Below are 25,971 nucleotides of genomic sequence, written 5' to 3' on the forward strand. Positions count from 1 at the left end.
TTATGAAGCAAGCAGGGAAGAAAGCAATCCCACATGGTTACGAGGTAAATCAGTGTGTGTATGTTTAATGCTTTAAATTCCCAGTTGTGAGGGTGATGAAAATTATATGCACAAGTATCTACGTGCAAGCATAAGATTTTGTTCCTGGGATGAATTTGCTATCAGTGTTAAGTTTTAAAATATTAGTGTACAGCTTGTCTTACAGCTTCCTTTGTACAAAATCTCAGAAATATAAATGTAGACTATATACAAGGCCATTTTGTCTTTAGTCTAATACATTTAAAAAAAATCTACCTAAAAGTGAAGAACCACCTGTGCAGATGATAGTTTTCATAGAATAAATGTGTCATAAACCTGTTCTTAGTAAAAATGGAAAAAACTGTACGGTTGATATAGGCTCTAATATACCTTAATCATCTCTATAAGCATCTAAGTATATTATTCTATTATATTTGTGTGTGTGTGTGTGTGTTTATATGTGAGTTTATATGTGTGTCTGTGAGTTTAGGTGCACATCTACGCAAATATATGTTGAGGCCACAGGTTATACTGGGGTGTGATTCCTCAGTTACTGTCTAGATTATTTTTGAGACATAGTCTTTTAATGCCCTGGCCTACAATTCACTGTGTAGGCATGGCTGGCCAGGCCCTGAGTCCCAGAGTTTGTTCTCTCTGGCTCCCCAGCACGTGACTTAAGGGCATCTGATAGCATATTCTCCTTTTATTTAGGTTCTGAGGATCTGACTCAGGTCTTTGTACTTAAAAAGGATGCCCTTTTACCACTTGTACCTGCCAGTAACCCTTCATATCAACTTCTCCCCTAAACTTGAACTACAAAGTTCTAATGCCTAGAGTATACTCAAAAGGTTTCTTGGTATTTCCTGCCTATGCCAGTGAACCCTGCCCACATAATTTTTATCACAGGCTTATTATATAAACAGAAGATAGACACCACAAGCAAATGATAAAAATGAGTTTACAAAAGGAAATTCACAGATTTTATTTTTCCACATTTACACTAATATGTTTTGTTTTATACAAAGCATTTTGCATATATAATGTAGCTGGATTAAAGTACAATCCTTTGAGTTTAAGTTAATTCTTGTTACAAATTAGCCAAATGTGTTTTGTATGATATAAAATGGTTTTATCACTCTAAAATTTGAAAAAAAATACTAGGTAGCATCAGGACCAAATTTTACTTTCTGGGTTTAACAATATTTGTTCTTTATTTGAATTTGCTATATCATATATAGACTTGAAATTTCTTTTATTTAAAAGAATCTGTTGTATGGGACTGGAGAGATGGTGTAGTGGTTAAGAGTGTGATGCTTTTAAGGAAGACCTTGGTTCAATTCCTCCAGTTCCCAGGCCAGCACTAACACTGGGCAGCACACAACCTCTTATAACTCCAGCACTAGGAGAATTCTTCACCCTCGTCTCAGCTATCCTGTTCAGACTGAAAGTCTGGGTATAATTTTCAATTCTTTATCTGAGCACTAACATTATTTTTTAGGTTATTCATGCTTCTATTTTAGGCCAGTAACACTTGCATTGAATATTTTGAGTTATGATAGAAATTTACTAAGACAACCAAGGAAGTTCTTATTTTTATAAAAAAATTTTATTCAGTTCTAAGTGGAAAGACCATATGCTCTTGAGTATTTTTCAGCACCCGTCCCCTGCCCTTTGCAACTATAGCAATAGTTTTCATAAAACTCCCTTTCTTTAGTTTGGGATGGGTAGCTTAGTAATAATAAAAATGACATTACAGAAAAACATGAACACACACACACAGGAAAGAAGGTGTAATTCAAACCCAAAGGGAATGGTTATGAAAATAACAATTGCGTTATATTTTATTAACAGGAAAGAAAACATTGTAAAAGTAGAGGAACATTATTTTTTTAAACAACACTGTTCCTTAGGATATCCTGCTAAATTGTTATGTGTGATAAGACTGAAGAGGAAAGAGGCTTGTCTTTTAGACGTCAATCTTTCTGATGGTCTCTTAGTGAAAACTGACAAAGTATAGTAGAATCCTGAGTTCCAGTGATAACTGAAAAATAATACAATGTTTTCATCCTTTATTATACTATTGAAATGTTTTCCTTTTCCATTTGTACTTTAAATTTCTATTATCTTGATTAAATAATGGAAAAATTGTCAGCATATTTACTGTGTAATTATTCAGAGTTCAATCAGTAATTTTTCTGAGCATTAAGATGAAATTACTTGTTAAACTGAAGCATGTGCCATTCCATTTTCCTTCAGGAATTACTACAGTTCCTTGTGACTAAATCTAAATAGACTAATACTTAAAGTTAATAACTTCTTTTTAGAATTCAAATATAACAACTTAATAGGTAACTAGCATGCTGGTTTCATCTAGCGTGTGTTGAGTACCAGTGTTACCTAACTGTGGCTGCAATATTTTATTCCATGACTTTGACCACATCACCTCCTCTTTTACAGTCTGTGTGTATTCTTTTGCTTTTTTTCCAAATATTTCTCTGACTTTTCCTCATGAGGACATATGCCATCAGACTTCAGTCTCATTTCACACAGGAGTAACCTCACATTAAGTTTGTGGGATACAGCTCTAACAAAAACCTTTCCCAAATAAAGTAATACTGTAAATATGCCTTGATGATAACGATTTGAGTCATTATAGGAGCAAAAGAGGACTTCCTTGAAGAACTTTTGCAATTTCGGTTCACTTGTAATCAATTATAATCAGATAGTAAAACCGTTGTCAAACGGCACAAGCTGAAAATCCCCAAATCTGACCAGACAGGTTGTCTTTCAAACAAAGTTTCTAAAACACTTTGCAGGTATATCAAGTGGAAATCAGATCTGTGAATGTTTGCTGCCTCTCTCTTCCCACTTTGAAGTCACTGGAGTTTGTGTGGTTCCCAGGCTCTGACATTTTCTGGCCTCGAACTTTTGCTTTAAGCTTCCACAAATATTTGGGAAATCAAGGTCACGTTATTTAAAAAGCGAGAGGGATTAAGCCTTAACTTTACAATCCATACATGATAAATACAGTAGACTTTCATGACGTGGATTGCTGTGAGCTGACAGTGTCTACTCAGATGATCGCATATCAAGGCCCAAACGAATTTTTTTGTTTTACTTGTTTGATATTTGAGCCTTTTTTTCTTCTTTAAAAAAAAAAAGGTGGGGATGTATTTAACATTTTGTATAAAAGTTCCTTTTCTTTCCATTTTAAGTTGTTCTATAAGAAATGATAGTCTACAGTCATTTAAAATACTAGATACAATGAGAGAAACAATATTTATGCGCACACATACTTGTACTTTTACACAGAAGAGTGTTATTCATTGACTGGGATGAGCAGTGGCTAATGAGAGAACAATAGGAGGTAAAGTGATTTGCCAACTATAAGAATTAGATATTTATCACCTGAAATCAGTCACTCCAGTCAGCAACAGTTTCATAATGCTTTACCCTGAAACTTTTCCTTCTATCTCTATTATCTTGTGTATTGTTTCAATAATTAACTGTACTTGAATGTAGGCATGATGGTGATTTAACGATTTGTTTCTCAACTGTCAATCATAGTCAACCATAAATGCATTGAAGTTAAAACAAATAACTATTTAGTGATAGAAAATATGATCAAATGTGTGCTTTTTTAATGCATTTGGTTCTCATTTTTTCACATAGTCTTCCAAAATTATGAAGTCATAGATGCTAAGGTGAATGCTTCCTCAAATGGTCATCAGGCTCTCTTCCTTTCTTCAAAAGACAAGCAATTATTATCTCCATGATCTATTAAGGCACATTTTCTTTACCATGTGACAGCTAAGGTGAAACAGATCAAAAAATATTGCTCTCCTTTCTTAAACAATGGCACATGCACATAGATGTTTAGCAAGTGCCTTTTCAGAGCTATTATGAGAAAACACTAGCAGCCTTGGTCTAGAGAAGTAATTTATGACAGCTTGGTAAATGGTGTCCAAAATTACCTTGCACATATTAGTCATGCTGCAGCTCTACCCAAGCCCCGAAGCCTTTCTCTATCTCATATGAAAGCGATGATAAAATATAGCATTATGGGTTCAGGCTTAGTTGCTTACTGTTTCTTCTTCTAGTACATGTTACTTGAGATCATCTGTCAGTGATTTAACAGAGGCAGTGGAAGGAGAAATTGCATAAGAGTGAGTGAGGGTGATAAGAGATTAGTGAATAGGATATACTGTATTTCTTATACCGCTCCTGTCTTTTACTTCCCATTTGTTTCATTGACTAAAAAAATGTGGAAAGATGAGGGATATGATTTAACATGTTCTGACATTAGTGGAGACTGTAAAATAAAAGAATGACATAACAGGGGAGTCAAATTATAGGCAAAAATCAAGTATGTTGAAAATTTTAGACACTTGTAAAATTTAGAAATACAAAAGAAATGATCAAATACATTGTGTTGATGAATTTTCCTGAGGTGAGATTTGAAAATATTTACAAAATAGAGGATACTAGCTGAGTTACATTTTATTTATGCTTAAGCCACAAATTGTTTCTATTTCATTGGAAAATATATAGATGTTTAAATAGTAGAGAACAAAAAGATTTTTTTACCATGAAAGGAAAGTGTACTTGTGTTTGGACATTACTTTAAGTGGCTTAACTGTTGAAAATTGTGGAATCAATGAAATAAATAAAACTTACCTGAAAGGGTTAATATGATTTCCATAGTGCTAAGATGGAAGCTACATTTTTACTATTTTTCTAAAGTTTCTTTTTATTTGTGAGCACTTTAGATATTTAAGTATTTAAAATTAGACTTTTAGCTAATGAGAGTGATTATTTTAATTGTAACTTAGAAACAATGATTTTAGATTCCAGTCTCCCCCCTTTAGTTGTTAAAAAAAAAAGAAAGAATGAAAAGAAAAAATAGGTTTTACTTGTAGGTTCTTCGTTAAGCTTATTAAGACTACATTTGAATAAACCACCAATATAAAGGTAGGGTTAATTGAGAAAGAAACACCCTGACATAGAATAAATTTCTCTTATATAAAGCTTTAGAAATACTCTATTGTCAGTCCAAACAGAACAAACTAAAATGAGATAATTGGGAAGGTGCTCATAAAGTCACTCTGAATATATTATCACAACTATATATGAGATAATATTTGTTTTAAAAAGATTCTATGGCACTGTAAACTCAGTCTCATTAGAGACTGCATTTAAAAGGCTTATAAAGTTACTCATTAATGTTATCTTGTTGTATCTCCACAGCTTTTTCATTAAAGAAAATTCAGCAGAAAGCATTTTCTCCTGATAGCAGGAACCAATTTGCAATAAATGTTCTGGAAACCACTAGGGAAGCCATTACTGAGGTCTAATAAAAACAGACAAGCGTAACTTGTTCTATATTTTTGTTTCAATCACATACAGATGAGACCCCGCTTTCTACACCAACCGCAAGAGATGGCATCGACAAACTTTCTCTAACTGGGCATGGACAACCACTACCTCCAGGTTTCCCATCTCCCTTTCTGTTTCCTGATGGCCTGTCTTCCATAGAGACCCTTCTCACTAACATACAGGTATGTCTTTTCTGTAGGAAAGGAACATATGAAACACACACAAAATTGTTTTTCTAAAATACAACCTATTTCAAATAAGTATCTCATGATATTGGCTGATCTGTAGTGTTAAACATTTCTCCAGAAAATTAAATGGCAACTTTTCTACACTCACCAAATTGTTGTAGAAATACTCAACAGATAATTTATATTGCACCATATTAAAAATTACCCAATATGATGTGAGCATTTATGAAAAACTTTTCCCCTTCAATGTTCTCTTTATAGCCAAATAATGGGACCAATTTAAGTGTGTAAATTTGTCTGGTTTACCAAATGACAGCATACAAATTCTAATAAATATTTAGAATTTTTAAACTTTTGGCCTCCCAGTGAGGAAATGATATGTTTAGTCATTTTAAATATGCCTAATAAAGAAGAATCCAAAAGAATCTCTTCTTTCGTAAATAAGTGTCTTTCAGCTAGTAGGGACTCTTCAAAGAATAGACTTCAAAAAGCCATAGAAAACTTTCCACGGATTTCCTATATGGCCCTCAGGATGTATATTTTACGTACAGTACATTATGAATCAAAAATACTTAGTGAACAATAACATCGTGCAGGGAGCCAAGATAATAAAAGTGTTTGGGATAGAAGAATGCATAGCTTTCTTGCCACACATGAAGGGATCATGTGGGCCCCAGATGGAGCTTTCCCTTTTCTTCTCTATCTCAAGAAGAGCTAGAAGGAGACGCAAGATACAGATGCTGGTAGCCCAGCACTCCACACTCAGTTATATTTTTCTAAACACATTTCCTACCATATTAAACTTTGCCCCAGTAGAAATGTAATTAATTTTATTTACCTCTCCAAGGATATAAAAGACGGCATTTAATGTAACGTATCTTCTCATCTATTAATATGACATTTTTAATACTAATGTAATTAGAATTGCTAGAACTGTATTCAACACTAAGGTTTTATTTTTCAGTAATTGAAATCAGTCATCAGTCTTAGGGACCATTGTGGAAAAGGAGCCTATAGGTGGGAAACACCAGAGGCAGTGGATTATTGCCAGGAAACAGTATTTTTAGGGCATGGTAGCAAAGTTGCACACTTAGTTGAATTCACAGTCAACTAAATAGCTTGGTTACAATATTTTCCTGTTCAAGGCAAACAAAAACATCAGCATAGAACGGGAGGTGGGTACAAAGTCCTATTCCTCATTGGAGAACTACATGCAATTAGTTGCTGCTGGAAGACAAGGTACAGCCCTGTGAAGCCAATCCTAGAGTATATAAGCAGTTTGGATTGTGATTGATACAGAGAGACAGAGACAGAGAGAGCCAGATACACAGAAACAGAGAAACAGACAACGGCATGGAGACACAGACAGAGAAAGAGAAAAACAGACAGACACACACACAGGAAAGACAAAGTTGGGTGTGTTGGTAAGGGGTAGATCTGGGAAGAGTAAAGGTAGGCAGTAAATATGATTAAAAAACATACAAAACTCTCAAGGAACTAATACAAATAAGAAAAGTAGAACAAGTCATTTAATTCTATGTATAACACCATACGAAACTGTCTCAGAACACTATAATCAGATTAATGATAATTTGATTTGAATTTCCACATAAAGACACTCTAGATTTTTTTACTAGAAATCAGTTCACTCATCAGAGGAATGGTTGCCCAACAGATCTAAGAATTATGTTAATATTCACAACTTAAATACTTACAGTTGGGGAGTATTCATTCATCCATTCTATACTTAGGCTAGGGATGATATCCCTGTTATTTCAAACTAAGTATCTCTTTTAAAAAGAAAGAGAAAATAAAATGTTCATATTTTAGAAAATTAAATGTTTATTTAACATATTCTGCTCTCTTTCTCAAACATATGTCCCGAGGGCATATCCTAGAAGAATTTACAGTAGGTTGATAAGCAAAACACGCTAAATTATTGATTTTATGTATTATTGATTGGGATCATGGTATAAAAGAGCTAGAGCATCAAAAAATCCTTCATTACATATTATACTTGTTCACATGAACCTTATTCATACGCATGTATGTGGAGACATAGGTGTTATAACACCTATGAATATTCAATATATTCTCAGGTACACATACATGCACACTATGTATACAAAAAAATAAGATTAAAAAATCACTGAGTTTGTTAGAGATAAACATGTGTAAATACATACTGAAAATCATATACATACTGAAGTTTTGATGATTTCACATTAGTTTGTAAAACACCATAGATGTTAAATTTATTATTTCCACATTTGTTGAGTTATGGCTTTATCCAAGAAATCACATAGAAGGCTTAAACAGTCATGACTCAGGCTTATTAGGCATAGAATCTGAATGTGTTTGCTGTCTAAATTTTAATTTGGGTCATTACAATCTGCCTACCTCAATTTCATCTGTAATTTCCAGTATGTATAATCGGGTTACTTGCTTTTGTGTTAAACTGTTGCATACTCATGTAGTCAGTTTTAATCTCTATGGTTACCTTGAAAGCAATTTGTTACTATTAGGAATTATTTCCCCAATCTTTCAAAATATTATTTAAAAGATTATTGTTTTAAATGCAAATTATTTTACAATATAGCATTAATCAATAATTTTTAGTAATTAGATTTATGGTGATTGATGCAGATGTCTCCTCCATAATATCATTTTCAAAAGTTATTTTCATAATTGCTATGATAAAATTGCTTTGGAAAATATCATATTTATGTCTAAAAATTAAACACTAATTTAAAAATAGTTTTATTGGTGCTTTGGGGATGTCATATCTTGAAGAGTTATGGAGTTTCTTTCATGACACTTGAATATTTTATAAATTGAATATGGTCATGAAAACAGCCAGAATAATTAACAGTAATTGATTTTATAGTGGGTGATAAAATTTCATTCCAATTTTTGTTCTTAGAACTGTGTTCTTAGACCTTCTTAAAACATGGCATTTTTGAGTATTCAGTACAGACTTATTTCACCATCGCCCCTCTTAGAACTGATAGCATCATTACTTGTTTGCATATTTTTACCCTAAAGTCAGATATATATTGTGAAAGAGCAAATTCACTGTAAAATGAATAGAGCTGAGTCTAGTGAGAAAACTCTGTGGATAGGGATATTTGTGGCTTATGAATGGTACAGTAAGGGTAGGTTAATAAGTAGAAGTTGAAACATACAAAAGGATGATGACAGTAAGCTCACAGGTGCATCTCTGGGGTCAAGGCCATTCTGGTCTACACAGCGAGTTCCAGGACAGCCAGGGTTACACGGAGGAATCGCATGACTGCCTATATCTGAAGAGAAACAGTGAAGGCGGAGTGGTTAGGGTAGGTAGTGTTAGGAAGAAGGGAGAGAGGAGAAGCCTTGGTTGCCATGGATGTAAATGTAGGAAAGTAAACTTTAAAACAGAAGCTTACACAAACACATAAAGGATATGGGTGGTCAGACTCACTGATCATAAGATAAAAAAAAGTTAATCATGCATGAAACTATCATTAAAGATACTTACAATAAAGTATGTGAGAGAAGGTAGGCTCATTGTTGCTTCTGTGCAAAGTGAGATTAAGGAAATGGCATTGGTAGAGAGTTCAGCATACTGGCAGTGTTCATGGCCTTATTTCCTTTTGTTCGCATACAAGTTTGTAAAACACTGATCTGAAAAATACTAAAATATACCTAGAATTCTAAACACAGCTGACTATGATGTTAACAGAATCATAGTTTCAAATCCTGGACTGTATTCTGATATTTGCCTACTAGTATTTCCAGTAGCAATCATAGTTCAATTAATAGTACTTAGTGAACAAATTTACCGTGTCAATTCCTATAGTTCTGTATATTTTTCATTCTTTATTAATTGTTTTGTACATGTGGTGGTGGTTAAAGGAGGGGGTTGTCATGGTGCAGGTTCAGAGGGCAGCAGGGGCCTTACAGTTGGTTCTCTCCTTCCACAATGTGAGTTCTGGAAATTGAACACAATTCATTAAGCTTGATTGACAGTGCCCATACCCATTATGCTGTCTCGCCAGACCCAGTTCTAGCCATTTTATACTGAATCTTTATAGCCGCTGCATATGCTGGCTTTGCATATAAGACAATTGAGCCAGACATGGTAACTAGGGACTTCAGAATCTTGGATGACTTGTTATCAGCACACGTGACTTATAAGGTGGGCTGATACACAGAAAAGATCTTTCAAAGGAAGTATGTCATTCTTCAGCTTTGGAAACTCTGTTAATAGTAGAGTGAGTATAAAATACTATAAAATACTTCTGTCATAGTTCATCACTTGATACCAATGGTTTGTTTTTCTTTTTGACTATAAAAGTCTGGATTTCAAGGGAGAAAATTCCTTAAAATTCTTCAAAGAGAAAGTTACCAAAAAGAAATTTTATTTTTGAAATTAAGTAGATGAAGTTATGACCTAGACTAAAGTCTTGGGTAAGCCTCTGATGCCTGAGCCTTCTGGAACTTCATTTTAAGTTTCAATGATTTGTAGCATGGCTAGACTGCTAATCTCATGCAGAAAGACCTGTCTCTGCAATTTTATGAGGAAGTTTATCCTGTAAAACATAAAAAATATTTTAGTTAAGGATTTGTGTGTGATTACAAACATCATGCTATATTGAACACAAATCTGTGCATAAAAAAGCCATTGTCTTTTACTATTGCTGTGTTCAGAATAAACACCAACTATATTTTTAGAACCACTACCCAACTTCATTGTTATGAGAAATTAAAACCACCTAAGGAAAAATCATTACTGAAGCCTTTGCCTCTTAACTATAATACAAAATGTTGTCATGGCACTGTGCAGATATGGCCCTTCCAAGTGATACCATATAGTTACTGTGACCTTTTTTGCATACCGCATACCTGAAACATTAACAGAAGTTCCACAAATCTGATTGTATTGTGGCTGATAGTTAAAAGGTGTCTTAATGACTTGCAGAAGCTGTGGACTGGTGTAGCTGTTGCGTTTTTATCAGTCTCTTGCAATTCTGAATGGGCATCATGTATTTATTTTATTTACCAGTGCAGAGATTTGCTACTGGCAATAGCTTACTTTTGAGTGTGTACCACTTTGGCCCTAGTGCTGACTTTTGTCCACACTGAATTCTTACTTATGTCCATTGACTTAAAGAGTAAATTTTAATTTTAATTTTATATAGATCATATATGGTCTCCAGAGGCATAGGAAAAGATAGTATTTTCCGGACATAATCAGGAGAATATGTAATATAAAATCATTAGCAATATTACCAATAACTATAACAAGAGGAGAGAGTAAATGTAAATTCTTCCAGAAACTTCATCCTTTGCAAACTGATGTTAACAACATAATGACAGTTTGGAGTCAGATCTTAACATTATTCAACATGTTTATTCATAATGATTATTTTATATTTAAGAACACCAAAATATTATGTTTTCTCACCCAAGGACAATAATAGTTTAATAGTAATTTATTTTAAACAGCTACTGATAAAACAACCAATCAACACATTAAGTGGTGCCAACATTGGCATCTTGCTAAATAATCTCAAGGCATTGCACAGAGAGTACATGTTTCAAAGATAAGTCAACAAGAGCAGTCAGAGCAGAAAATTAGAATTTGGTATCTTAGAATTAAAATACAGCTAAACTAAAGTTTTAATTGGGGTGATCTGAAAGGGCACTTCATGTAATGATCTCTTTCATTTGTTACTAATTGTTTGTTCCTGATGCAGAAGAAACATATACAAGACTGTTGCTGAATTCAGTTAAGATGGCAGTTTCCTTAGAAGCTGTGTTTTATTTCTAAACAACGAAGGAAAGGAATGGAACAGCTGCCACACAGAAATCCCACTTTTTACTCGTTTTTGTTCACAAGAATTGTGGCAGAAAATTCTGGGTCATATATAACACACAGAAAAATCATCTTTACATATAATTAAAATGGTCTATGACAGTGTTAGAAGTTACCCTATTCTGCTGCAGACAGACTACCTCTCGATTGGGCTTCAATCAAGCTGGGGTCGGAATTTCTGATTCAAAGTACTCACATAGACTCTTTACAAAGGTCACATCCTTGAGATCCTCTAGCACTGGCGTTAAATTCCACTTCCTGTATAATTCCAATGTCAAATTTCAGGCTGGCACATTCACAGACTATGACAAAATACTTTACACTTCAAATATCGCATTGCGTAGGGATGAATTCATGCTGATAGAATTTTTAACTTCAATTTTCAGTGATTAATTTGATCATAAATACCGTATCTGGCAAAGACCATGGGATGGTTTTTGTATGCATAATATGCACTCACAGAGTAGAAGGTGCAGCTAAATTTATGAAAATTACACACGAATGAAAAACACATAGCCCTACAATCAGCTGTAAGGATAAGTAAGTTACGTTTTCTCTCAAGCCTCTTTGAGTTGCTACTCTGTTACTCACAGATTATGTCAGTCTTTAGAAGGACATCATAAAAATAACTGAGTGCTAATATGTTGTTCTAGATGCTTTAAATATGCTATGTATCTCAAAAACATATCAGAGTGATAATACTAATTTGTCAATATTTTCCTATTTTAAAATGACAGGCATGGTTTCTGTACTTGGAAACAGAATGTTAAATAACAACTATCCCTTACTTCATCCAAAAACTTACACTACAGTGGAAGAGGAATGATATAAGCTAGTAAATGCATCAATATCTAATATAATATTGCTTAAAATGAACACAATGATGATGCTTAAGGAAGGCTAACAGTATCTACTTGAAGGGATAATTCTGGTTGTATAATCAAAGAAATCCTCTCCTAAATGGTGGTTTTGGACAAATATGAAGCAAAATGAGACTGGGAGGCATATAAATGGGAAGAGCAAACTTCCTTCAGCAGACATAGATAGTTGTATTGAGAAACACACAGAAGACAGGTGTAGAAAGTGTACCTTGCAATGAAATGGATGAGTGAGCTTAAAGACAGTGACATCTTACCAGGATCATATAGACCTTGTTGGACAGTTCTTGGTAGAACTGCTTTTGTGCATTTGTGTTTCATAGTATGCTTTTGTGTGAGTATCACTGAAATTTCGTTATCTAGATAGTCTAATTAGAAGCAATGGATTGTACATAGTTTGACAATATGTAGAAGTTTTGTGCTTAAGCTGTATCATTTGTGAGTCCTGGATGAATTCACAAGAATTACAGAATTTGATAAGTGGGCTCTTCTCACTGAAAATACATCTAAGTAATGAACAGAATGTGTTTTGTATCAAAGTATGCTCATGCTGAATACCTTATTTGTACAGGGCCTTTTGAAGGTTGCCATAGATAATGCCAGAGCTCAAGAAAAACAAGTCCAACTGGAAAAAACAGAGCTGAAGATGGATTTTCTAAGGGAAAGAGAACTAAGAGAAACACTGGAGAAGCAGCTGGCCATGGAACAAAAGAACAGAGGTATCTGTGAAACTCCACAGAAGTCTAATATTTAAGTGAAATACCCAGCAAAATAATATTTTCTCCATTCGTGATTTAATTTAATTTTTTCTATTTTGCCTGTAACTAAACTTAGAATGGCACTTGGATCATGAGTTTATTGTATTTATGAATGTTTAATGTGAATATTATCTTCTCTTTTCTACCTCTAGGGATTAGATAGATCTATCATATCATTGACCATATAATTTTCATTGCTTATAGAATTTAATGAATTCATATTCTTTAAGATAAGAATGAGCTATGATGAGGTGATAGCCATGATGAAGAATGCTGTGTTCACTCACGATTGCCCTTTGAGAACCTCAGTAGTTAGAGTTATAATGCTAAAATAGAAAAGACTCATTATTCAAGCAAAGCAGGTTTGGTAAGATGTTTATCAACTGAAATGGAAGCTTGATGAATATCTGGCAAATAACCGAAGTTAAGTGTTTGTATAATTTTCCTTCTGAATGCTTCATGTTCATTCAGCAAGGTCAAGTCCATAAAGTAGTTACCAAAACGAATTCTTATTGGATAAAATAATGGTATTATTGATCTTCAAATTGCTTCTTTTAAAATATTATACTGGTCATCAATAGATAATTTTGAAGGTCACCCGTATTTGTATATTTATTTTATGCATGAATTTGAAGACTGCAACCAATCTCTCCTTTGTTACAGCTACAAGATTCTACTAGAACTATAAAAGGGGGGAATTCCATTTCTTTAAGTTTATAAGTATCCCATATAAATTTTCAGTTTGCCTTCTTTCATGTTTGGTGTGGTCATTTAAAGATTATTGCCTCTGTTTTAGGATTTTATAGATTGTTTCATTAGATATTATGAGTCAATATCTAATGGGTTTCTGGACTCAGTTTTATTTGAGACACTGTCACATAGCATATAACATGGCTTTAAATAATATGAATTTGCATAGATTACAGACCTAAAGAGATTCAAGCATGGTAAACATTGATGATAAATGTACTTGAAGTGAATAAGGAAGTTGGAGAAAAGAGTTGAATCTGTGGAACCACCTTTTACTAGATAGCCATGTTTCTATTTTGTTCTAGCCTTAAGAAGACTCATATAAAATCAAAGATAGGCCTTAGGATTTCTGTAATCACCTTTGGAGTCTTGTGAGTCTAATTACTAGGTTTCACTCCTTTAACCACTAGAGAGCAAAACATCCACAGACCACACCCTGAAACTCCCACTGAACTAACTTCCAACAGGAAGTTCAAAGGATTAATTGTCCATACTTACCTACCATGAATGCATCTACTAAAGAAGTATATTATCCTGCAGACAACTGATATCATTTTCTGCAATCATATAGGAGGAAACTGAGTGTGCAAGGCTGGGTTCTGTGTATCCAGGTATAATAGTATGGTTAGGTGCAATTTCTAAACATATTTCGAAACTACCATATATTTTCACAGATAAATATTAAATAATATTTAGAAAGAATGATGTAAAGTGACAAGAGAGAGAATATAAGCAAATAATTTCACTCCTAAATGAAGGAAATTGGCATTAATTTGAAATCAGTGTCAATTATTTCTCATATAAGGATGTAGTTGTTGGGTGGTAATGGTGCCTTTAATCCTAGGAGGCAGAGGCAGGCAGATCTGTCTGAGTTCCAGATCCTGGTCTACAAAGTGAGTTCCAGGACTGTCTCCAAAGCTACTCAGAGAAACCCTATCTCAATAAAAATAAATAAATAAACCAAAAAACAAATAAACAAATGAACTCAACTGGTTAATGAAATGTCATCTAAGTGGAACTAGTGATGATACAAATGGAACTTGTGGGGATTAGAAACTGAAATGAAATATTACTAGAATATTTTCCAAGTTTATATTTTATTAAATATGAAATTAAGCAAAAACATTGTTCTTTAAAAGGTAGCAAGAAATTTAGACCAGTTGCTATTTATACTAAAAATGAATTTTGGAATAGTGGTGTTGTCAAACATGTGATTATTAATTAACCAAAGTACTTATTAATTATCTAGAAAGATCATTTTATAAAACTACATTTCACCAGAATGCTAATTGCTTTTCATCTTATTCATGTGTAGACAGGGTAAAAGCAGTTTCATTCTATTAATGAATATTTTTATTGTATATGTTATTATTATGTGTTGATTAACATTGCATACCACTATTGCTATCATGTAACAGGAGAGAATATATCACAACCAAGTTATGTGTCACTGTCTATATCTTATGTTTATACAAAATATATTGTTATCAGTATCCCATTATAACTTTACATTTCACTGTAATTCCAACAAAATGAAACTACATGTTTTCTTGAAATATGTTATAGTGTTACATATTTGTTAGGAAAGAATCAACCTCAAAAAATATATTATCATCATCAAAAGAAATTACTGCTTCTGTTATTAATAATAGAAGTATGCTGTTCTCATATAAAAATGATAGTCCATATTTCTAAAATCTGAAGGAATAATTACTAAAAATATTGTTGGTATGCTTTTTTTCTGTTTTTTTTTTTCACAGCATTTGTGGAGGTAGTGCCTCCCGAGTCCACAAGAAATGCATACAAAAACATGCACTGTTCCGTGTGCTCTGCAATGAACTGATTCAAGAACAGGGACTAAACCACAAATTTCAAACTTTTTTTTTAATCAATGAAAACAAATATTTACTACAGTCGTCATCCCATTAGATATCTCTCCACAGGGCAATTAAAGTCCGTCTTGTAATCATTTGAGGTTAAAATAAAGAATTGACTTGTGTGAGTATTTTCGTACAGATTATTTTAGGTAAAGTTAGGATTTGACAACTTTGATTAGGAGAAAATCAGTATAATAGTAAGGATGACCGACTGTTTGCAAATCAGCGTCATTGCAAACATTCTGAAAAGTAACCTGCAGATCTCTTTTCTAGCCATTGTCCAAAAGAGGCTAAAGAAGGAAAAGAAGGCGAAGAGAAAACTGCAGGAAGCGCTGGAGTTTGAGACCAAACGTCGTGAGCAAGCTGAACAGACTCTGAAGCAGGCGGCTTCAGCAGAGAGTCTCAGGGTCTTAAACGGTAAGAGCAGGCATGCTGTCTTTTTACACAAGAAACTTTGATTTGCAATAGCAGAGGGACAATGTGGATATGTGCTTGTGGGTTTGTATACGTCTCAGCTTCATGAATCATTCAGCAAATACTTTATCTCTTAGGTGCTTCCACCATTTCGTTATTTAGTCTCAGGATCTGGGAACTGGCATTGCTATTCTGCTTACCAAAATCCATTTCTATGGGAAAGTGATAAAGGGTTAATCGAGGGACTCCTACTCCAACCTGTCTTATGAACAATATTGCTTCAGTTATCTATTAACACCGTCTGAAAATTATGATGTCTTCAGTTTTGTCATAGATGACAAAGATTTACATGGTTTTAATTCTGAGCCCAACTAACAGGTAGCTCTTCTTTTGAAACGACAACAGGAATCCAAATGAACTATATGTCATTCTTACATCTCTGTGCTTTCAGATTCCCTGACCCCAGAGATAGAAGCTGACCGGAGCGGCGGAAGAACAGATGCAGAAAGGACAATACAAGGTAGGAATTCGCAGAAGGCTATAAATCTAGATCTTGCTATATGAGTTTTTCCTCAGCTTTAGGCTGCTATTCAAGCATGTAGCCTACCATCTGGGCCACATCAAAACAAGTTCAAACAAGGTCAAGTTCATCTTGCTTGTTTATATGAGTGAATTCATTTTGCGCTGATAGATTTTCTTTAAATTAACAGGTCATTTCTGTTTATATAATGCAATTAAAAAAGAATAATTAATTTTAAACAATGTATGATTTAATCTCGGACACAGTAAATGTGTTTTATTGAACGTTTGAAGCACAATCTAATTCTGGCAGGGTTTATAATTTCCATTCTACATGAAGTTATATATTATACAAATAGTTTTTAAATTTAAACATGTCTATTCATTTTTGTGACAGTTATTGCAGGATACATACAAAATAGATGTTGAATGTTTAGAGTAAGAAAGATTATTTAGGTCCTATGTAGATTTCCACATAATGCATACTATAGTTTTTTTATAGTAATGAAGATTTGCTGAGCAATATCATATATCCAATGCTAAGAAGGTTGTATCAAATAGTCAGAAAAGCTACATAGGTCTATTGTGGAGCCCTTGGTACTCAGCAAGAACAAAATCTGAAAGCAGAATTTACTTTCAAACACCTACTCTATACAACAAACTCACTAACAACATGAATATATGAATGAGGAAAAGAACATTTGCTTCAATTCCAAGTCAAGATGCTTCTTCCAAGGGGGAACTAAAATAATTAATGGGCCTAAGCACCCAAATTAATTTTATTTTAAATTTTAAGACAAAGACTTTTTAGGGCTTTGTTTGATACTAATTATTTTGCTTACTCAGTCAGCTCCAAAAGTGTCAGCCTTGGTTTAGTTTAAAGGAAATACAGTGTTTTGTACCATATATGTGATAAATAATAATCCAAAATTTGAAGAAATATTCTTGGGGATATAATATTGTGTTTTTAACAAATATTTATTTTTCCAGAAATCACAATAATTAGTTTTAAATATTAAGGTTTATTCATGCTATTAGAAAACATTTAATTTTAATAATATAGAAGATTAATGACATGTGCTTTTAGGTAAAAAAATCTCGCATTTTTAAAAGAATGATAGATTTCAGTAGATTTCAGTTATGTCCATTTTTGGATCATGAAAAAGAATATACATGTAGTTCAAAAAAGTTACCTTTCCAAAAAGCCAATGCTCATTATTAGGAAAGGAGAATTATCAGATATATTCTGTTTACACAGGATATTAGGCAGATACTAATTCAGATCATGTTAAAATACTATAATAAAGAAAGCTCAAGATAGACCTGATATATTTACACATACACACACACACACACACACACACACACACACACACGAAGAGGAGAGAGAGAGAGAGAGAGAGAGAGAGAGAGACAGAGACAGAGACAGAGACAGAGACAGAGACAGAGAGAGAGAATGAGAGAGAAGAACTCAAACTGATCCAGATGAACTTAGGCAAAACTGATAAAGAATAGACATCTGTGTGTTCATTGTTGCTAGTAAGAACTGATTAAACATTGGCTTAACTGTTTGGATGTTTTAAATCAGCTGATGTGACCCAGGCCTGTGATTACCAATACTTTGGAGAGTGAGGCAGGAGGATTGACAGTTGTAGGCCAGACTGGCTAACAAAGTGAAATTCTTTCTCAAATAACTTAAATCACATCAAATATGCTTATTATATTACATGGAATATATCTGCCATTGTACACTGGAAACAGAACTTGACAATTAATGAAACTGTTGTTTTTATTTTAAATTGTAAAGTTCACATACACCCAATTCTGTACTTTAATATAATATACATATTGCTGTATGAGGCTAAGTAGTAAAAATGCCAAATTTGTATTACTGTGATTTAATTATTCTAAAAATATTTTATTGTCTGCCTTTTGTTATCTTCTAATTGTTATTTTCAAAATGCAGAATTTTCATTCCTCATAAATCTAGTAATATTCATAACTTTGTTTAATGATTTTCCCTAATTAATAAAATATGAGATAAAGTGCTGTATACTTATTAATTAGTTCTTCTTTCATTCTTTCCTTTTTAATTTCTTGTTTTTCTTTTTCCTCTTCTTCTCTTCCTTCCTCTTTGTCCTCCTCGATCTCTCCTTCTTCTTGGCCAAGTTGGCCTGAACTCACAGAAATCCTCAGTCTCCTAAATGCTTGTGTTAAAGGCGTAGACCACCATACATATCCTTGTTCTTTTTAAAGTACATATTTATGCAGTAGTTTTCCTATTTCTGACATTTTAAATAATGCAACAGAAATGTTTTCCCTCCATCTGTATTAAGTAACACTTTTTCTTTTTCCTTTCTGTCTTTCTTTCTTTTTGCTTTTTGCCTTTGAATGCTTTCTGTTTGTTTTGATATTAATCAAGACTAATAGCACATTTGGAATGAACAGAACAAAATTAACCATGAACTGCAGAAATCAAAAGAATGATAAGTGGTAGTAAATAAAATCTGTCTAATTGCCAAACAGGACTCTGTCATGCATTTTGGCTCTTCTTCACAGGTCAAAAATGAAAAATACAACAAGCCATCACATAAACCTTCCTTGACTCATGGTCTCCCTCAGAGCCCCCAAGCCCAGCTGCGGTGATAGGCTCAGCTGCTTTCTTATTCCCAATCCAACCATAACAGAAATCACTCTCTATTCTGAAATAGACACATCTTAATTGGTAAACAAAAACAGTCCACAACATTTATGCTCATCATGTATTTTTAACACTTTAGCCATAAATAATGCCACACTTGGCTTTGGAGTTAGTCACTTAGAAGTTGGGTTCTTAAACACTGCTCATATACCAGATAATTACGATCATGGAAGCACCTCAGTTGACAGTATCTCACGAGCATTTTATATCACCATTTCCATAAAAGCAAAATGATGGGAAGGAAGAAAACATAATAGCTTAGGAAATATTCCCAAAGAATAATGCTCCTTAATCATTTAACTTTTCTTTACTAGTGAGATAAACCAGTTTATAGTACACAGAGAAAAATTCTGCATTACTGTTATGGCAAATAATTAGCTCGAACTTCATGAGTTTGGTTGAGAATCTAAACGCAGAATGAATATCCAAATCTTTAAAGGCAACTTGTTTCAGAATTCTGAAATGCATTCTAATCAGTCTTTCCATGCTGTCCAATGAACAGGAATCAATATTGCAATTTATGTTGAAGTTTGAAAAATTGGCTTTACTTTACCCTTTTTGTAAGGTCTTTTGAACGTACAGACAGAATTCATTAAAACCTCCAGTAAGTAGCTTTTTATTGGTCAGTGTGCAAATATGCTCCCAAACCTCACTATATGTTCACATTCAAACACATGTACCTTTGTAAATGGACAAACTCATAACTAGCAGAGTTGGTCATTTAAATCCTGTTTCTTTGTTATTCTTTCTTCCTAACCAACAACGCCTTTAATGATTTCATATTATTTATCTTGAGAGCACATTGCATCTCCCCAATTCATTTAGACATGTTTTAGCTGTACCAGATCATAGTACATGATTTTTTTTTAGTTTGTTGTTTTACATGGAACTCAAAGTTCTGTGCGCAAACCTGTCTCCCTGCTGTACTTTCATCTGGTATAATCTGTCTTCCTTAACAGGAAGAATTGCGGCTGATATTCCTCTACAGCATACCTTCACTCTCTGCTAACTCGGGTCCCTCCCTACCTTTCTAAGTTCCTGACATGGAGGGGGGTTGTTGCACTTTTTCTGATAGTCGTGCTATTCCCCACCGCCAACCACAAGGGACACTTTACACACTTTGTTACAGATTTATCTATCCTCAAATTCTCAATCTGAAAATCACTGTGTCCAAGAGTACTTCCCTGACTCCTCCTCTCTCCTGTCCCTGGAGTACCTACTGCCTGCTCAGAACTGGTTCCTCTCTTCTTAGAGCAGGGAGTCTTCTGTTCCTCCTTAGGACCAAGCAGTGCAGTGCCAGCGAGACACTGTTAGTTTCCCTTCAGTTGTAGCAGGGGCAGAGACCTTCCTATGTGATTTTGTTGCTGGTTGTGCCCCTTCTGTCTGGTAGGTAGAGTATTGGACATGTAGTAAGTCTCCCTGCGTATTTCCTGAGGGAATGAATCAACTACTGATAAACAGGACTGATTTTAGAACTTGTGTATGCGAAGATCATTCAGGACTGATTTGCCAGATTTCAGCTGGAGAAACTCATGGGGGGGGGAGATGACACAATTCTGACTAAGAAAATTAGAGTTTGTACTTCTCACAGAATTAATGTTTTCATTTGATAGCTGAATTAGCAGTTTTGTCTTTGTATTCATTCTTTGTATTTTGACCTCCGATTTAGACTATGAAAATATTTACCTATGATATCCAATTTCAAATGCATAACTTATTATCCTATAATAACACATACAAAGAAAGGCATCTTTTGTTTGCATAAGTTAACCTCAACCTTCTTTTAAAAATTGTTTTACTTGAAAATCATTAAATATTGAATACTATGTCATCTTCAAATTCTACCATAAAGTGATAGAATCATGTATAATCTTTCACATGTGTTATATAAAAATTTTCCAAAATGTCTCAAAACTTTTGCTTCCCTAATAACAGTTTTTCTTCTCATTTCTTAAGTAGTATATTGTCATTTTTAAGGAAAAATAGTTATTAAAATCAACGTAATTGTGAGCTGTAGTTTCTCTGACATCTTAATCTATCTGCAAGTTAAGTTTACAAAATCTTGACTTCACTTGAAAGTACATCTCTTTTATTTACATCCAATTGCCATAATCAAAACTACTTGGCTTTTTATTCTCTTTTTGACTGATCTCAGATCACAGAAAACCAAATACTATTCCAATGAAAACACATAAAAGGCTTTCCTTCACATTCATAATCTTTTTTTTCAATTTTAAAATATCTTCTTTCTGCTTTCTAGATATTTGAAGATGCATGCTGACTTTTTAAATTATTCATCTGTTCAACAAATACATTCTAACATTGATGTTATGCCAAGCACATTTTCTTGAAGCTATTGCCTTAGTATTGGGAAAGGACTTTATGATAGAGTGCAACTCTTTGTTGTACGAAGGAGGAAACTGAGGCTTAATGAGGGTAGATGGCTTATTAAAGGTTGCAGCAAGAGTTTGTCAGAATTAGAACTGTAATGTGTTCCAGTTGTTTGATGCGTCGCTGTATTTGCTTCCTGAGTGCTTATAGATTGTAGTTGTTAGATGATGTTCTCTTTTCTCCTTTAAACTAGAGGACTTCCTTTTTAGTGATAGTTTACAGCTATAAATTGTCATGATGTAGACACTGAATAGATGTATGTGTGTTTGTGGATGTACATGTGTGTGTCTGTCTTTGTATGTGCATGTGTGGGTGTCTCTTGTAGGCACGTATGTGTGCTTGTGTATACTTTGCATGCATATATACTTGTATGTGCATGTGCGTGTGTCTCTGGTGGGCATCTGTGTGTGTGTGTGTATGTGTGTGTGAGTGTGTGTGTGTGTGTATGTGTGTGTGTACTTTGTCATCATGCATATGTACTTTGTGTGTGAGTGTCTCTGGTGGGCACTTTTTAGGCATGCTTTTTAGTATGTGTACTTTGTGTGCATGTGTGTGTATACTGTGTGTGTTTGTGTGTGTGTGTGTGTGTGTTCTATGATCCAGATTCCTACTATGTCATAAGCTTATTCGATCTTGCAGTCCTTCAGCCTGAGACACCTGTATGCTGGGAATGGAGGCCTCCTCCACTATGTTCAGCTTGAATTTGCACACTTTTTCAAGTTTTGTATTGCTTTAAATGTCCTTGAATGCAGAAAAATCACAGAAGCACGAAATTTTGTATTTAAACTTTAGGATATTATGTATTTAATAAGAATGTATTAAATGGAATTATAGTAGACAAGTCAAATTTTCTATTGCGGTGTGCATATATATATATTTTTTTAAACTGCTTAAGGTAGAAAATATTACTTCAGTTTCAAAGTTTCAGAGGTTTCAGGCTACCGCAGTGGGGAGGGCCATGTAGAGCAGAAATGCTATATGCATAACACTTTAGAGAAAGAATGCCTGTTGAGCTAGTTTTCTCTTTTCCCTCTTGTTTTTTATCTATCCTGACCACCATCAGCCTGTAGTACTAGTGTGAACTTGTTAGAAACAGCTTCACAGACACACCCTGAGGTGCACTCTATCAATCTTTCAGGCACTTTTCAATTTAATCAAGTCAACAATTAAGATTAGGCAATAGGATTGAAAATGAATGTTCACGGAGTCATTTCTCCTCTCTTATGTAGCATCCTAATTAAAGGGAAAAGTAAAGGCAAAGAGCAGAGGACTAATTAATTCCCTGATTGTCATTCTACCTTGGTAGTATTGCTTGCACTACAATAGGGAGGTATAGTTTCTCCCTGACACAAATTGAAACCTGAACTTTCATGTTTCTCTTTCAAGATAACTACTTATAACCACATCACTCATTTCAAGAACCCAGAATGTTGTGAGTAAATTAAATTTGTTACCAGTAAATTCCAAATTTATGTACTACCAAAGAATGGTTTACAGTGCAAAGCATTAATTTCTTTCTTGTTGTTTACTCTTTATTAGATATTATGCATACCTTATGCTTATAGTCATTTTCGTACACTAGGAACACCCTACTCGAAATAAAGTAACAAATAAAATTAATAAATTAGCTATGCTTACAGAAAAGATTCAACTTCTACCTCCAAAACCTAACAAGTTGTGTATTTATAATAGACACATAACATAATTAATATGGATAGTTTCTACTTAGCATATTGTCATGATTATTATTTTGTCATATTCACACAAGCTATAGTCATTTCTGAAAAGCTACTGTCTATTGAGAAAATGCCTACATAAGACTGGTCTATAGGTAAGTCTGCCAGGCATTTTCTTAATAAGTAATTGACATGGGAGGACCCAGCCCATGATGCGTGGATCCCACACTGGGCAACTGGCTAAGATATATAAGAAAACAGGATATGAAATCCCTGAAAAAAGGAGCCATAAATTACATTCTTCCATGACTTTAGTCTCAGTTCCTACCTCCAGGTTCCTGCCTTGCCTTCCTTCAAATGACTACAACCCACTATGTGAAAACAAAATAAACCCTTTCCTTTCCAAGTTGCTCTTGATGATGGTGATTTATCGAAGCAATAGAAACCCTAACTAATGCACACACCTTTGGATCCTGATGGAATGTGTTTGAATAGAGGATATTAAAAGGCAAGACCAGACTTAAACTTCAACAGTGATTAACTGAAACTTCCTTAAATTTATAATGAAAAAGATTTTGATAAAAGTATGAGTCTTACTGGATTGCCATAATCTTGTGTTCTGAAAATTCCCTTTCTTGTACATGAAAACAAACCTCTGAGTTTCAAGTGGGAGCAAGGATTGCTGAAATATCTCTACAGAACAAATAGTAGTGCAGAAGTTCCAGGATGTCTCATAGACTTCATAATCTGCCATGGTTTTTTCATCTTTTATCAAACCTCAATCTCAAAGGATTAATATAAATATTAAATAAAATGGTCCATTAAAGCACTTAGCATCAACTAGGCATTAGTACTCACATGGATATCTTTTAGCAGTTAATATTAAATTTCATTATCATAAAATAAAATATTTACTATACTGTTGTCAACTGGTAACCCCTAAAGCTGTTAGTACTCTAAAAAATAATTTTCATATCCTTTTCTGGAAAATTGGTCACTAAGTAGTATACAATTTTTAATTAGTTCCATATGTAACTGTTTGTGAAAAGTTTACAGGAAACAAATTTAGTTACATTCACCAATTTTCCATATTAAAACTGTGATTAAAATAAGAGAGCAAGAATAGACATTGTAAAATCAAATCAAGCAAGCAATAATAATAACATAGGATTTATACCTAGCTCTGCACAGTCAGCATTGCATAATGACTTCTGTTGTGTCTCTTGGAAATAACATCCTCAGAATTACGTCAACTGTTTTCTTTTATCTAAGAATGTAAGCATTAGTAAGCATTAGAATTGTATAACATGAACAAAACAAAGATATCATAACTTTCGCCATTTTAGTCCTCTGACATCGACTTCGGATATTTGGCATTATTTCAACACTGCTAATCAATTTAAGATGATATTGATTAAGCTGAACAAAAGATGATATTGATTGTTGGCAGTAACCAATAAGTAGCCTATGGTTCCATATGTATGAATCATTGCTAACACTTCATTTAACTAGAAACACAGATTAACACTTAGTATTCTCAAGGGCACATATTTATTTAATATTTTATAAGGTATTAGATTAATGTTTATTTGTAACTCCAGTACATACACTGTTATTCCTTTAAAAATAAATATTAAAAATAAATAAAAGTGAATATCCTTATATTCTAAGTACCTAAACCCTCTTATAGATTTATGTTGGGAATAGCCTCTTTTACTTAAACCAATTATGCAGAAAATTAATCTTAGTAAACATGAACTATTAAAGCACTAAAATACTGATACAGCATGTTCACTATTATTACATAAAACTGTTTCTTTTTATTGATGTCATGTAGAAAATTTGCAATGTATTGGAAATCATTTTTTTTCTTGCCGAAATACTATAAAGAAGGATTGGCTGTGAATTTCAGATATAGAAATTATATATGACATATATCTGGGACTTGAAAGTTAACTGGACTTGCAAGTTTAGGAAGGAAATGGGCAGTGTGAAAGTAAATTTCTATTAGTATAGAAGCATCATTCTTAATGTATAACTAACAATTTATAAATAATTGAAGGCAATTAGCTTGTTTGTAAATGCATTTATGATAAGGCTTTAGTGCTGTCTGAAGACCTAAAATAAAAGGAAGTGATAAGTGGAAAGTGGAAATGATATTAACAGTGGACCTCAAAGATCAATGCTGGATCTGCTGTGAGCTAGTGTCATAATTACTGACGTGGAAGAGTGATTAGAAAAGTATATCAATAAATTTCACAATTGATAATAATTTACAAACATTGCATGCATCTGTTGCAACAATATTGACTAGAGAGTAACAGTCTGGGATTTAAGGATGGGTGAAATTAAGCTACCTTCAATAAAGTTTATGATCTGCTTTTGTCAAACACTATGACGTTCAACATGAATCATAACACACTTGCACATATTGTAACATCCACAGTGTCCTAGTGTTGATGACAAGCTGCTGGCTGAGAAATGTGTCAGAGGAAAGTATTTAAATAAGACTCAGGTATTAAAATCATAAACACATAATTTTAATTGCTGACTCTAAGAATATGAAAC

The 25,971-nt window shown here is 33.6% G+C and overlaps 1 protein-coding gene across 2 annotated transcripts in view; it reads left to right on the top strand.

Annotated features, from left to right (window-relative positions):
- Dach1 (dachshund family transcription factor 1) overlaps positions 1-25,971 on the top strand; it is a 378,008-nt gene that overhangs the window by 323,089 nt on the left and 28,948 nt on the right. For both annotated transcript variants that reach the window (XM_040753525.1, XM_040753457.1), the window contains 4 exons: positions 5,425-5,576; positions 12,889-13,036; positions 15,976-16,119; positions 16,568-16,636. In XM_040753525.1, coding sequence (XP_040609459.1) covers positions 5,425-5,576; positions 12,889-13,036; positions 15,976-16,119; positions 16,568-16,636 — 513 coding nt within the window. The remainder of the gene's footprint in view (positions 1-5,424; positions 5,577-12,888; positions 13,037-15,975; positions 16,120-16,567; positions 16,637-25,971) is intronic.

The sequence above is a fragment of the Mesocricetus auratus genome, unplaced genomic scaffold (genome assembly GCF_017639785.1).
Source record: "Mesocricetus auratus isolate SY011 unplaced genomic scaffold, BCM_Maur_2.0 Super-Scaffold_2245, whole genome shotgun sequence".
Lineage (NCBI taxonomy): Eukaryota > Metazoa > Chordata > Mammalia > Rodentia > Cricetidae > Mesocricetus > Mesocricetus auratus.